At 52.2% G+C, this 13,785-nt stretch overlaps 1 protein-coding gene across 4 annotated transcripts in view; it reads right to left on the reverse strand.

Annotated features, from left to right (window-relative positions):
* Positions 1-8,189: 8,189 nt before the first annotated feature.
* EML1 (EMAP like 1) overlaps positions 8,190-13,785 on the reverse strand; it is a 124,994-nt gene continuing 119,398 nt past the window's right edge. For all 4 annotated transcript variants that reach the window (XM_088024999.1, XM_088024998.1, XM_088025001.1 and 1 more), the window contains 5 exons: positions 12,219-12,316; positions 12,028-12,115; positions 10,511-10,606; positions 8,963-9,093; positions 8,190-8,315 (listed from right to left, as the gene is read on the reverse strand). In XM_088024999.1, the coding sequence (XP_087881125.1) occupies positions 8,190-8,315; positions 8,963-9,093; positions 10,511-10,606; positions 12,028-12,115; positions 12,219-12,316 (539 nt within the window). The remainder of the gene's footprint in view (positions 8,316-8,962; positions 9,094-10,510; positions 10,607-12,027; positions 12,116-12,218; positions 12,317-13,785) is intronic.

Genomic DNA, 13,785 nt, shown 5'->3' on the forward strand with positions numbered 1-13,785 from the left:
GAAGAACTTGGGGGCAGAGAGCGTGTGTCAGGACCAGGTGGCGCTGTGGTGTGGGGACAGAGAGAAGCTCAGCCACGGAAGCAGAGGGAGATGGTGTTGCAGAGGAATCAGGAAACCAGGGAACAGGTCCTGTTTGCGGTGTGGGGAGCTTTTTCTTAAGAGCCCTTGAAGGATTTTAAGCAAGAGAGTGATGCCTTTAGAAAACTCGCCCCGACTGCCCTGTGGGGTGAGGCCGGTGTGGCTGCAGGCGGGTCGGCAGTGATGCCACCGGCCCGGGCAGAGCAGGGCGGGTGGGAGGAGATGGGCACATGAGGATCGCTCCTGGAGTCTTGGAGAGAGAGGCAGAGTGGTGCAGTGGTTGGGTATGAACTCTGAAACGGGACTGCGTGGGTTCAAATCCCAGCTTACTCGCTGTGCAGCCCTTAGCAAGCTAACTAACCTCTCTGTTTTAGTTTCCTCATTGTGGAAGGAGGATCCATGACAGGGTTGTTGGGAGTACTGCGGGGTCCCCTGTGTGAGGCGCACCCAGTGGTGACCGGCACGGGGTAAGTGATGCTGTTGGTGTTGGTGCTGCTGATCCGGGCAGTGAGTCAGAGACAGGGGTCTGGAGGGATGTGTGCATTGCTGGCTTGGGCTGCTGGGAGCTGGGAGTACAGGGTTTGGGGAAGGAAGTGGGTAAATTTGGTTTGGGGCATGAGATCGAGGCACTCGTGGCTAAGCAGATGGACAAGTGGGTGAAGCTAAGGAAACGGACGTAGAGATGTGGATCTGGGCCTTATCTGCGTTGGAGAGGTGGCAGATCCTGGGAGCTGATGTGCTGGCCCATGGGAAGGGGCCCTGGCGGAGCCCAGAGCACCGGGGACAAAGGCCCTCAGTAAGGGTGGCCTTGTTTTTCTTGTCCTCATCACCATCATCAGTGTGGGAGGACTGGACCGTCGCAGCAGCCTGTTACACAACCAATGGGAATTATTTATAACAAGTCTGTAATGACAATGGAAAATGCTTATAAAGGTGCAAGAGAAAAGCAACATAAAGCATTGTCTATGCACTCTGTTTACAGAAGCACATCCAGAAATGTACACAAAGAAAAAAATACAGGAAGAAGATGCACCAATAACCTAGTAGTGCTACTTCTAGGTGGTGGGAATATGACAGGACATCCTGAATTTGCTATAGAAGTATGTCTTTTCATTTAAAAATACAGTGGACTTCATTTTATTTATTTATTTTTTAAAGATTTTACTTATTTATTTGACAGAGAGAGAGAGAGAGTGAGTGCACAAGCAGGGGGAGCGGCAGAGGGAGAGGGAGAGGGAGAAGCAGACTCCCCGCCAAGCAGGGAGCCCGACACAGGGCTCGATCCCAGGGCCCTGAGATCATGACCTGAGCTGAAGGCAGATGCTTAACCGACTGGGCCACCCAGGCGCCCCTAAAGTTCATTTTTATAAAAGGAAACAAACTAGGGCAGTGAGGGGCTGTCCCTGCCAAGGTCACAGTGACCTTGGGCAAAACTCTGTTTAACAAGGCCTTTGGTTTCTGTGTCTACAAGAGAAAGGGTCTGGCTGAACAAAACAGTGTTTCTTCCCCACGTGTGCTCCCAGGGACTTTGCCTTGCAGAAAGCCTCCCCCAGATGGCCACAAGGCTTGGGTCCTCACTCTACCACTTAAATCTCTGTTCAAAGGCCACTTTACTGAGTGCTCAGGCTCAAGTAGCCTCCATCACCCCTGACCCCTCCTGGGATCGAGCCCCACATTGGGCTCCCTGCTCCTCGGGGACCCTGTTTCTCCCTCTGCTGGTGTGCTCTCTCTCTCTGTCAAATAAATAAAAATAAAATCTTAGGGATGCCTGGGTGGCTCAGTCGGTTAAGTGTCTATCTTCAGCTCAGGTCATGATCCCACGGTCCTGGGATCGAGTCCCACATCCGGCTCTCTGCTCCGCGGAGAGCCGGCTTCTCCCTCTCCCTGCTGCTCTCCCTGCTTGTGCGCTCTCTCTCTGATAAATAAAAAGATAAAATCTTTAAAAAAAAGTCTTAAAAAAAAAAAGGAGCAAGATCCTCCCTTGTCTGGGGGGCTTGTTCCAATGCCCCCGGATGTTCTTCTTTGGACCCTGACAGTCTCCAGCAGCTGATATTATACATCAGGGAGGCTGAGTGCTCTAGAGGGAGGTGCACAGAGCTGAGAGAAACTGGCCAGGAACTCCAGAATAACAGAAAAGCCCCCCTGCGCCTTGTCGCCAATCTGGCCTTGAAGCCCTAGTTCCTAGCAGGAACGGGGAGGGGGGGGCGAGGAGGAAGTGGAGAATTGTTTGGCATCTGGGTTCCCTTTCACTTCTCTGTTATATTAAGCTTCTGCATGACTAACCTTCTCCCACAGTGTTTCCCAAGATGGTATGCCATGGAACATTGATCCTGGCCAATAATCAGCATCGTGGGAGCGGAAGTGCCCAGTGCTCGAGTATGGGAAATGTCAGTGTAAACAGGCTTCTTTATTATAGAATTTCCAAAGTGTGAAAGAGGCAACCTGCGCTCGAGTCTCTACCCACAACACACCATATATAGTATGGGGCATTTCTAAAGTCATTCGGAGACCCTGCATGAGCAACTTCTCAAACAGCGCTCTGCACAGAGTCAGTCTGAGAACGTTGGCTCTGGCGTGGAACACGGCTCGGGAGACCTGGGAGTTTCACCCTTGGCTCAGCAGCCTGGGGCAAGCACCTCTATCCTTCTAACACTCTGTCTCTTCATCGTCAAAGGTGGGGGGCGAGTGATCCTACCTCTCAGAGCTGCTGTGCAGACGCCTTTTGGCCAGGTAGCAGGAACTCCGCTGGTGCCACAGCCCAGGGTAGAGACTGGGCAGAATCTGAGAAGCGGAGCAGGTGCGTGCCCTCGAAAACCAGTGGTCCCCCTCCCAGGCAGCGATGCCAAACTCCTGCTCAGATGCACAAAGAAACTGCAAGAATCCTGACGGCGGCAGTTTGTGTCACCAGATGCTGAACTGACATTTCAGTCCAGGAGCCAAGATCCAATGGGCGTGACCGTCCAGAGGTGCTGCTGGACCAGGGGCAGAATTTACCAAGGACGATCCCGAGACCTCTTAGCCTCCCTCATCCATGGTATGGGTATAAAAAAGTGTCAGGAAGTAGAATTTTAAAAAAGTATTTGTAAGGGGGATTTCTTTGGGGCCAAGTTGAGCTGTTGATTCCAGCCCCCTTTCTCCCAAGAGGGAGGGGTGGGGTAGCTCCTCTCTCACCCCAAGCCTCTGGAGAGCTCGGCGTGTGTCCCCTGCGATTGGTGGGTTGATGTTTGGCTGAAAATCTAAAGGCAGGGGGTGGTTCTCAGCCACATGTCCAGAGAAGGCTGTGTGGGGGAGGAAGGAGCCTCCCTCCACTGGTGGGGGGGCGGGGCACGGAGGTTTCATCCGAACGCGGTAGAAAGCCTGGAGTGTGTGTGTGGGGGTCATCTGGGAGCCTGTCCACAGGGCCTCCTGGAGGGCGGGGGGACTCCTACCGAAATATCACTGGGGATCGACCCTGCTGCGCTCAGGGGCTGCCGGGGCGGGCAGAACCTCATAGAACATCCTTATCCAGTAGAAGCGGACTGAAGGTGAGACCATCTGCAATGTTGGGGCTCCCCAAGAACCTCCCGAAAGCCCCCTCAGGAGGGTCGCTTGAAACACCTGCCCCATCCGGTGAGTGGAAGTCCGTCGGAGTCACAGAAGCATTTTCCTTGCTCTGGCCTCCCTCTCCCAGCTTACAGAGGTCAGAACCCGGTTGGTTATTGGAGCGCGAGCAAGAGAAGCCGGCTCTGTTTTCTGCCACAAGGTGGCGCACCTGCAGCCAGCGGAGCCCCGGGTGGGGGCGGAGGGGGGGGGAGGTTAGGTTTAAAGCTAGTGTTGAGGCTCACCTTCTGAGTCTTCATCTCACAGGTGCTACGACAGCTGCTTTGCTATAAGTCCAAATGACCAAATCTGTTGCTAACTCATCCACATTCTGAGCTCAGGCAAAATCTGTGTTCACGAGCCCCCAACCTCACCCCTCCCTTAGGCTTCCTGAGGGCAGGGTGCTCTTGTAACCAAAGATAGCAGGAAAGTATGTATGCCACCCGGCAGCCCTCCCAGGTTCCGCCCCTCGGGGTGGTAGGAGTCTGTGCCCCCTTCTTACTGAGACCCCCGCACGGGAGTGGAGGAGTCGAACTGGAACAGCTGGGGCCCCCTGGGAGGGGCTGGAGCTCCTGCTCCCTGCCTCTGGTCTCCATCTCACCTGGCAGCCAAGGTGGGAAGGATCCAGGCTGGGTGATCCAGAAGGGGGGCTTCCCCAGTGGGCCAGAGGCAGGGTGTGGGGAGGGGCAGCGTGCAAAGGGGCAGTGAGCTGGGGGTCAGAGTGGGTTCTGGAGAAGGGTCCTGCGCTCAGCTGCACACGTGTGCTGAGCCTCCTGAGCTAGGCTTCCAGGTGGACTGTGCATCCCGTGCTTTGCATGGTTGTGTGGCATCCTCATGTGGGGCTTGGCATGGAGACATGGCTCAGACCATAAGGAATCACTGTTCAGCTGGTCAGCTGCGATTTTGTTATGGTGGTTACATGAAGTAAACTGTTGTCGTGGGAGCGGCAGACTGAGGCATTTACAGGTGAATGACATGATGACTTGGACTTGCTTTGAAAACACTCCAGTCCTCCCTGTCCTCCAAATTAGGGGAGACAGAGGAAACAAGATTCCCCGAATGTCCATAAGTTTTGAAGCTTGGTAAGAGGCTCTACTTTTGTATATGTTCGAAATCTCCCATAAAGTTAAAAAAAAAAAAAAAGAAGCAAAACCATAGTGAATCAGTTTCTATCTCACAGTAAGTACATGTTTCTTGTTCGCTTTCACCAAACAGCTGCCTCCCCAGTTGTGCCGTTAGATGGCCCTCCCTTGAGGAGGCCGGAGGGGCTCAAACGTTGTTTCTTCTATGTGCTCTTCTAGAAGCCTCAGAAATCACATGATGGTAGTCTGTTCCCAGATCACAGAAAAAATGATTAATGGGTGCAATGCGTAACTTTTGGGCAGTGGAAGTAGTCACTCAAAAAAATTGGGGGGTTCGGGGCGCCTGAATGGCTCCGTTGGTTGAGCATCTGACTCTTGATTTCAGCTCCGGTCATCATCTCAGGGTCGTGGGCTCGAGCCCCGAGTCAGGCTCCGCACTGGGTGTGGAGTCTGCTTGAGATTCTCTCTCTCCCTCTCCTTCTACACCTCCCCCCCACTGCATTCTCTCTAGAAAAAAAAAAGTTGGGGGGTGGGGAAGATGCCCGTGTGGGCTCTTGAGTGAACCCTCTCCTTGCCGAGCTGGTGTTCCTCTGGCTGCCCTGGGTTTCTGAGTGCCCCCGGCTGGGGCGGAGGCCGTCTCTTCCCCGGCTGGACCAGCTCCCCGCGATCTCGGCCACAACCCCGTGCCAGACATGGTGCTCTTCTGTGGAGAGCCCTGCAGTGGCACCTGCTGCTGGGTTTTTGTTCTGAGCCTGCTAGCCAAATGCCTACTTTTGCACTTGCACTTGGATGTCACGGAGGCCCCTCCCCTCACTTCATCCTGTCCCAGGCATCATCCACCTTCAAACTTGCAGTGCTCTGCATCTTGGCCAACGGCACGGCCATCGGACCAGAGAGCGGTCAGGGGCCCGAGCCTCACCCACTGCCCGCAGGCGATCCCTCACCTGCTGGCATGCCCCCTCTAAACCTCCCTCGGACCATCCCTTTGCTTCTCCGCATCCACCGCTTGCAGCCTGGTCTACACTGTCAGCGCCTCACGGAGATTAATGCAACGGCCCCTCAGCTGTCACTCTTCACAGCCCAGCTAAGCTGACAGGGCCTCGGGCCACTGGGAGGAAGAGGCCTGGCGGCTGCCCCTGCTTCCAAGCCTCTTGTCCCAGCAGAGTCTTGGATCTTGGAAGATCGTGATCTCAGAGTCGTGAGATTGAGCCCCACGACGGGCTCTGTGCTGGGTGTGGAGCCTGCTTGAGATTCTCTCTCTCCCGTTCCCTCTGCCATCTCCCCCCTCAAACAAATAAAAATAAAAAATAGACAAATATGAACAGTAATAGTTTATATAAACATCCTTTTTCCATTACGAGCCTGGAAGAGTGGGATTATATAGGAATAAAAGTAGATCTTATAAGATCAATAATGGGTCCCTTGCCCCTTCCTTGAGCTGGTGATTCCCTTAATTATTAATGTAAAAATAATTGTTTTTGCCAGTATTTAACCAAGTAAAATAACTAGGTATGGTAATTAAACTGAAAATTAATCTTAAGTTTTTAATTTTTTTTTTTAGAATCTCTACCCACAACATGGAGTTCAAACTTACAGCCCTGAGATCAAGGGCTGCATGCTCCTCCGAGTGAGCCAGCCAGGCACCCCTCAGCTGAATTTTCTTTTTTTAAGATTTATTTATTTTAGAGAGAGAGAGAGAGAGTGAGCAGGAGAGGCAGAGGGAGAGGGAGAGAGAATCCCAAACAGACTCTGCACTGAGCACATGCGGAGCCCAACGTGGGGCACGATCCCATGACCCCAAGACCATGACCCAAGCTGAAGCCAGGAGCCGGACGCCCATCTGACTACGCCACCCAGGCACCCTAAGCTGAAGTCTTATAGGCTTCGAATCTGACGAATCCTGACACACCATGCAAGCTAGAGTTCCATTTGCAAATGACCCAGGTGAAAACAAAAAATATGTCTATGAAACAGAATATAGTGTGAATCATATCTAATTTTAAATATTTTAATTTATATATTTTCATGATTATAGGTCAATAAGAAATCCTTTTCAGATTTAATTTCATTATAGAATATATTTGATAAGGATACATACAAACAGATTCATCTTTGATACACGTGCCTACTGGTGTCCCACAACTTGCTCAGCAGGCTGGCAATGGAATACACATGCTTCCAAAGGTTGTGCTTAATCGGCCACTCTGAACAACCAGCGCCATGGAGTTCACATAATTCCATTCATTTACTTGCCTAGAACAAGTAGAAATCTTAGTGTTTGTTTTTAAGTCTGTTTATTACTCTTCTATTTTAAAATCTGAGATGCATTCCCCAATGTAAACAATAAATTTCAATCTGTCACACAATCAAAATGGATAAGGCCTTCTTGACAAATGTATGCCACCTCCGTTTGACTCATCGGAACGCAATCTTATTTTGTAGTGTAGTGAGCCATCCATGCACAAAAGACAGGAAAAGAAGCTGCCCTTAGTACCCGGTGGAGCCTCCCAGACTTCTCCCCGCCACAGGTTTATTGTACACTTAAGAGATACCATTTCGACTTGGTCTACTTGGTCTTAAAATACAAATATACAATGTCCATAAGCATAAAATAGTAAAGCCTAGCCTTACGTCTTTATGATGAATTTCTACAATCCTATACAATACCAGATCATGCCAACTCATATACAGAAGAAGGTGGCTAGATGTCTCCACCACTCTTCCGGGCACGTGAGCGCGGCACAGAAGGGAGTGAAGCGGCTGCCTGCGCTGGGTTAGGCAGACAGTATCACTGAAACTCTACGGTGCCTGCGTACCCTGCTGAAATGTTTAAATTAATCTGGAGTACAGTCTGCTTAACACAAGAAGAATACAACCCCTTTCTCGTCAGCCTCCCTCCAGGAGGACTGAATGAACCCTTAGAGAGTGAAACCAAATAAAGTCACATTTGCATTTCCTGATTCACCTGTGCAAATCAGTCCTCCACGCTCTTCTCCATCGACTTATCCTTTTAGGACCAATTAATCAATAGCGATCACAATTCAGTACCTCATTATCATCATAAATATTTGACTTAGCGAGCTAGATGGGGAAATAGTAAAGCCTATGTACAATATTTTAAAAGGCATTCTGTGACCATTTTTGAAGGGTTCGTAGAAAAGTTATGAAGGGTATACCAGTCACTTCTGTTGATGTCACCATAATGTAAACCCTGGCATATTTTTTTTTAATATGAAATGTGCACTGTTTTATATACTGTACAACAAAGGAGAACCGTGAACCACTGCTCCGGTGTGACGCTCACTGATTCGCTAAGCTAAGGTAACTGGTAGAGGGAGTGGTTTTCCTGAGGTTTGTCAGAACTTCTCAAACAGAACAGAAATCACAGTGGTGGAGCCTAGCACGAGTCTGTGCCTGCCCCTGTTCTGCTCCCCACGCTTCCTGCTGGGACTAAATGACCCGCCACTGCATGATGCTCGTGTCCTTGCCGCCCGTGGAGATGAGGTGGCTATCGCCACAGAGGAAATCGACGTTGGTGACGTGGCTGCTGTGCCCACTGTATACGTGGCTCGGAGCCTGGGGTAGAAGGACAGAGAAAGAAAGAGCTTAAGGCGGAGCACGCTACGTGGAGTCAAAAGTGCTGGAATTCGAACGCTCGTTCTTCCCTCACTCAGCAGCTCTCACCTGCGCACCTGCTTTGTGCACAGGCACAGGAGGGGCGTTCAAACAAACGACACAGAGGCCCCCCCCGTACCCCGAGAATCTGGCCTGGGTGGGGGGGGCAGACACGGGCAGGGCGCTGCCCCGGGCTGGGATACGTTCAGTGCCAGAGCGCTGTTCCAGACGTGGGGCCACCCAAAGGAGGGATCTACCAGGTGCCACGGGTTGAGGGGGAAGGCCGAAGGACTTCAGGTCTGGGAAGGACGGGGAAGGGTGTTCTAGGCACTGGTGCTGGCTCAGCTCAGCAGGTGGGGGAAGAGGCGTGAGGCCCACGAAGGAAGCCACGGAGGTAGACAAGCCAGCTCAAAGGGGTCTGTGGATGGGGGTGCTCCCTGGAGAGCAGCGCGGAGGCCGGAAGGGCTCCAGGGCAGCGGGACGGCGGGGTCAAGTCCCCAGGCGTGACCGGCCGGTTCATGCACACAGCCTACCTAGTCAGTCACCAGACCGCCAGGGGAGGCCAGGACGCATGCGCCCCGAGGACAGGGTCCGTGAGGAAGACGTACCCTGAACTGTGAGCAAGGGTACGAGAACAGGTGCACTTTGCCGAAGTCGTCGCCGGTGGACAGCAGCTTTCTCTCATGGGCCCGACACACGGCATTGATGTCGGTTCCGTCCGAGCCTTCCGGCCACACTCCTAAAATGAAGACCACAGACAGAGCCCTGAAACCCCAGAGACACTAGGCCACGCTGCACAGGGACCGCCACTGAGCTGCCATGGAGATCAGATCGCCCGCAGTCCCTGGCTTTCGAAGCCGGGGCCCAAAGAGCTCCCAGCCTGCCTGCGATCGTCTCCGCCGGGGCAATTCCCAGATCACCCGTCCCGCCCGAGGGGAGAGCTCCGGCAGGCTCTCTGGGCCCCCACGACTTGCGGGGGCCCCTTCCTTCTTGACTCTACAACAGAGAGAGTGCCAGAAACCGTGGCTTTGGACACAGTGCCTTTCCTTTATTCCCCCAAAGCATCTGAGGGGAAGCTGACTAGTCCCCAGCCTACAGTTTCCTAACTTTTTGGTTTTTCTGGGGTAACTCTACATGTGAGTCTCTCCAAAGGACTGTTTAACCCTGTGTGTGCCTTTCAGGGGTTTTTTGTTTTTTGTTTTTTTTTTTTTAAGATTTTATTTATTTATGAGAGAGAGAGAGAGTAGCAGGGAGACGAGCAGAGGGAGAGGGACAAGCAGACTCTGCGCTGAACGTGGAGCCTGACCTGGGGCTGGATCCCACGACCCTGAGATCACACCTTGAGCCAAAATCAAGAGTCAGATGCTCAGCGGAATTAGCCACCCAGACGCCCCTCAGGTGTTTCTTGGTATCGGCTCTTTGTGGCTGCTGCTTGCCTGGTCTATCCGGCAGCTGTGGTGTCTGCCTGCCATGGATCTGGAGTCTGGTTGGGTGGGCAGTGTCTCCTGATCATTGCTTTGGGAAACCTTTTGGTCCCAATAACTTTTGATCTGAGACAGCTGAATGTACATCAGTTTCTCAACAGGCAGATCTAGAGTGAACCCAGGAGTTCCTAGCATTTATACCAGAAAATGATGAATGCCAGCTCTAAAGAGATTTGGGAAATTTTGACCACCTTATTGACTTATGGTCTTACATAAAGAGATTAGAGGTACTGTCTTTTCTTTTTTATTCTACTAAACTGTGGTAATTTATTTTACACCATTTATAAATATATTCCAACCTCAACTTTAAAGGAAGTGAAAAATTTAGTTAAAGAACCAAAAAAATATAATAACTCTAACAAATGATAAAGAAATAGATTGAGTGCCATCTGGCCCATCTCTCTAAGAAGTTTGGCACAACCTCATAGGAGAAGATTCTAGAGCATTATCTCAGGACTTATTTCATACAATAGAAAAGGGTTAAACCCATCTCTCTGGTTCTTCCCTGGCCCTTCCCCTGGGAGCTGCAGGGAGTGTGTCCTTTTTGGGTTCATGTGGCAGCAGAGCAGCTGGACAAAACCAGTGACCGTGCGAGTTCATAACTATTAGAGAAATATTCTAAAAGTGGATACACGTTATGTGTGAACTGAATGAAAGCTGCAGAAAACTTACCAAAGACATGGAACCCCAAAGTGCAGGTGTACGTAGCCCATTCAATGTCTCTCGTAGTTTCCACACTTACGACTTGCTTACAAGCAGAGGGAACCCCTGGAAAAAGCAAATCCAAGTCTGGTGACATCTAAGCCGAAGGCCCCCTCTCCTCTCCTGACAAGGCTGGCCCTTACAGCCCTGCCCCGCCAGCGACAGAGCCCTGTGGAGTGAGACCCTTTCCACTTCCCAGCCCCGTGGGAGCCATGCTCGCGGCTGCAACTGTGCCTGAGCCCCGGGGCCTCCATGGGCACCGCCTCCCATCTATCTCTCTCTTTGGGTCTGTTTCCTGCAGTCTGGCTTCTCTTTCCTTTGACCATCCATGGGTACCTTGCCTTCAAATGCTCAGTGTCTCCCTCCCCTGCCCGCCCACAGAATCCTCGAACAGCTCAGCTCTGCCACCTGCTGTTCATGTCAGGCCCCCCTCCCCGGCCCACCCCCTTCAGTCCTGAGTTAGGGAGTGGAAGCTTACAGAAACCAGTCATATCCAGGTGATTTGATTGCTCCCCAAACGAGCTCTCACAGAGTATGAAACCGTGTCCGAGAAGACTTTAGACCCATGGCCTGTTTCTGAAATCCATCCCCCTTCTTCTGCCCTGTGTCAGGCAGGACCTTGGAGAGGGCGGAGAGGGAAGAGCAGGTGCCACCTGGCACATGCTATTTCCCTCTTTCCTCCACCTCCAGCAGCTCTACCTGTCCAGGCTCCTCAGCAAGTGGATGGCTGCCTCCCTACCTACCCACCGGCTCTTGATGCCTACAGCCTCGTACCTGAGCCCAGATTTCCTGTCTATAAAATGGGATAAGCCTGGAAGAGCTATGGATAATGACAGAAAATGTATGTAAACTTTCTGGTACTTTTTAGTATTGCACTTCTTAGTACCATCCAGCAGGCGGACACCAGGCCCTCCTCATGCCCCACAATCCCCTGTGCTTAGCCCAGAGCTGGGCACACGACAGGTGCTTGGCACACATGTGAGGAGCCCGTGCCCAGGAAGTACTGGTCTTACTACCCTCAGTGTTCTCAGGTCCTGCCTGGACACAGACACCACCAGGAGGGGTCCCAGGGGCTGCTGCCCCCCCAGGCAGGAGAGACTTCACTGTGTCTGCCTGCTTGGGATGACGCCTTCACAAGGGTCCCCACTCTCTCCTGCCCCAATTGCCCCCCTTGGGCCTTTCCCTCCAGGATTTGGCATTTTCCTTCTTGGAGTCCCTTGGACTTGGAGTCTTCTTGGATCTTCTTGTACCTTCTGCTCCACAGGGGCCCATGTCAGCCCGAGCCCCCAAGGATCTCAGTGGCGGGAAGGATCTTAGCGGTGGCCCTGCCCATCTCCCCTGTTTTATAGAAAAGGAAACCGAGGCCTGGAGGTGATAGCATGTGCCGAGGCAGTAGGGGAAGTGGGGTTTGCAGGAGACCCCATTTTGATCTCAGAGTGAACGTTCTATGTGATCCGAACCCAGACAAGCCCTGGGGTGCTACTCACAGTAAAGGATTTCATAGTCTCCAGAATTTGACACGAGGAATTGGGAGTTCACAGACCAGTCCAGGTGAGTAATGAAGCTGGAATGACCCTGGGAGAGAAAAGCAGGATGCGTTTCACGCGCCTCGTAAATTCCCGGCACGAGGGACATGGGGTGACCACACACATCCCGAGAAAATGAGAAGAGCACCTACCGAGCACTTGCCGACACGCGTGTACTTCCTCCCGTTGTCGCTGACTCCATAGATGTAGATGCAGTTGTCATGGGAGCCGATGGCTAAGAAGGTCCCGTCTGCAGAAATATGCAGATGACATTTGTTTTAAAAATAAACACTTATCAACGACAAGGGGTAATGCTAGTGACATCACAGATTTAGAAAAATCAGCCAAATCGGTAACTTAACTCAAATCAGTAACTTAACTGCTTTTCGGGAAGTCCTATGCCACTTCCCAAGCTGTCTTTTGGAAATCCACTCCTGCCCAGATCTCTCCCCTTATTAGCCCCATCCCTGCCACTCCCACAGGGAAGGCTCGAGATTCATTCCCTCGAGGATGCGGCCACATCGCTCCTCACTGAGCGCCAGGCTCTCTCAGACCTCTCCCGTGCTATCCTCCCTCCCACCTCACCTCTGCACACAGTGTCCCCCCTCCCACCCCCTGCCCTGCCTGGAAGGCCCCTTCTACCTCACCTCTGTGCACACTGTCCCCCCTCCCACCCCCTGCCCTACCTGGAAGGCCCTTCCGGCCTCTCTTCCAATAGGCCATCAGTTACCATTTTCGCCTGGGTTTCTGGCCTCAGGAAAGCCTACGGAACGGGGCTTTGGTGCTCGTGTGGAAACACAGGGAAGGCGCTCAATGTAACATAAAAGCAGAGCCCGCCTTTGTAGCCGGCGGAGGAACTTGCCAAGTGTGAAGGCAAAGCAGGGAGATCCAGGATATACTGGGAAGGAAAGAAGGCCTGAGAGACTAATCCAGAGGAGGTCAGACTTTCCTGAGGCCAGGAAGCAAAAGGAAGGAGATAGGAACCGTGTGAGGTGCAGAACTGGAACACAGAGTGGCGGGGTCTCCGCACACTGGTTCAGGGACTGCGATGCGTCCCTGCTCACACCGAGCACCAGTGCCTCCATCCGCAAAGCACAGCAATTCAGAGGATTCCCTGGACAGTGTTTGTAAAGGTCCTGGCGGTCACTGGCCGTCATAAGTCATTTCCTCAGAGTTTCCTTCTCCTAAGGTAGGGAGTCCTACAGGAAACAGCATGGCCTGACACCATCAGGAAGTCGTGTTTCAGGAAGTCCTAGCCTGGGCCAGGTCAAAATAAGGGTGTTGGCAAGACCAAGTCGGCTTGTCCCATGTGGGAATCCTGGCGGGATGGGGCAACAAGCCAAGGACAGCGGAGGCCTGGAGAAGGAGACCGTCTGTGGCTGACGATTCTCGAGAAGGCCTGAGAGCTGCATGGGAAACCATCCACCCTTGGTTCCCGCAACTGACTGGGCCCTGACAATGATGATGATGATGGACACTAAAGGCTAACCATAATTATTATCAAATTATAACAGTCCACATTTATGTAATGTCCACTAGGTACCATCCTGTACTCACGTATTTCATCCTCATAAACCCTACAGACAGGTAGATATCAAGCCCATTTTTCAGGAGAGGAAACTGAGGCACAAGTGGCAAAGTAACTTGCCCAAGGTCACACAGGTTTATGGGAGCTGGGATTCGAACCCAGGCAGTCTGACTCCAGAGCCTGGAGCATTT

The sequence above is a fragment of the Eumetopias jubatus genome, unplaced genomic scaffold (genome assembly GCF_037043125.1).
Source record: "Eumetopias jubatus isolate StellerSeaLion01/CBP00866 unplaced genomic scaffold, mEumJub1_p1.0 scaffold_7, whole genome shotgun sequence".
Classification (NCBI taxonomy): domain Eukaryota; kingdom Metazoa; phylum Chordata; class Mammalia; order Carnivora; family Otariidae; genus Eumetopias; species Eumetopias jubatus.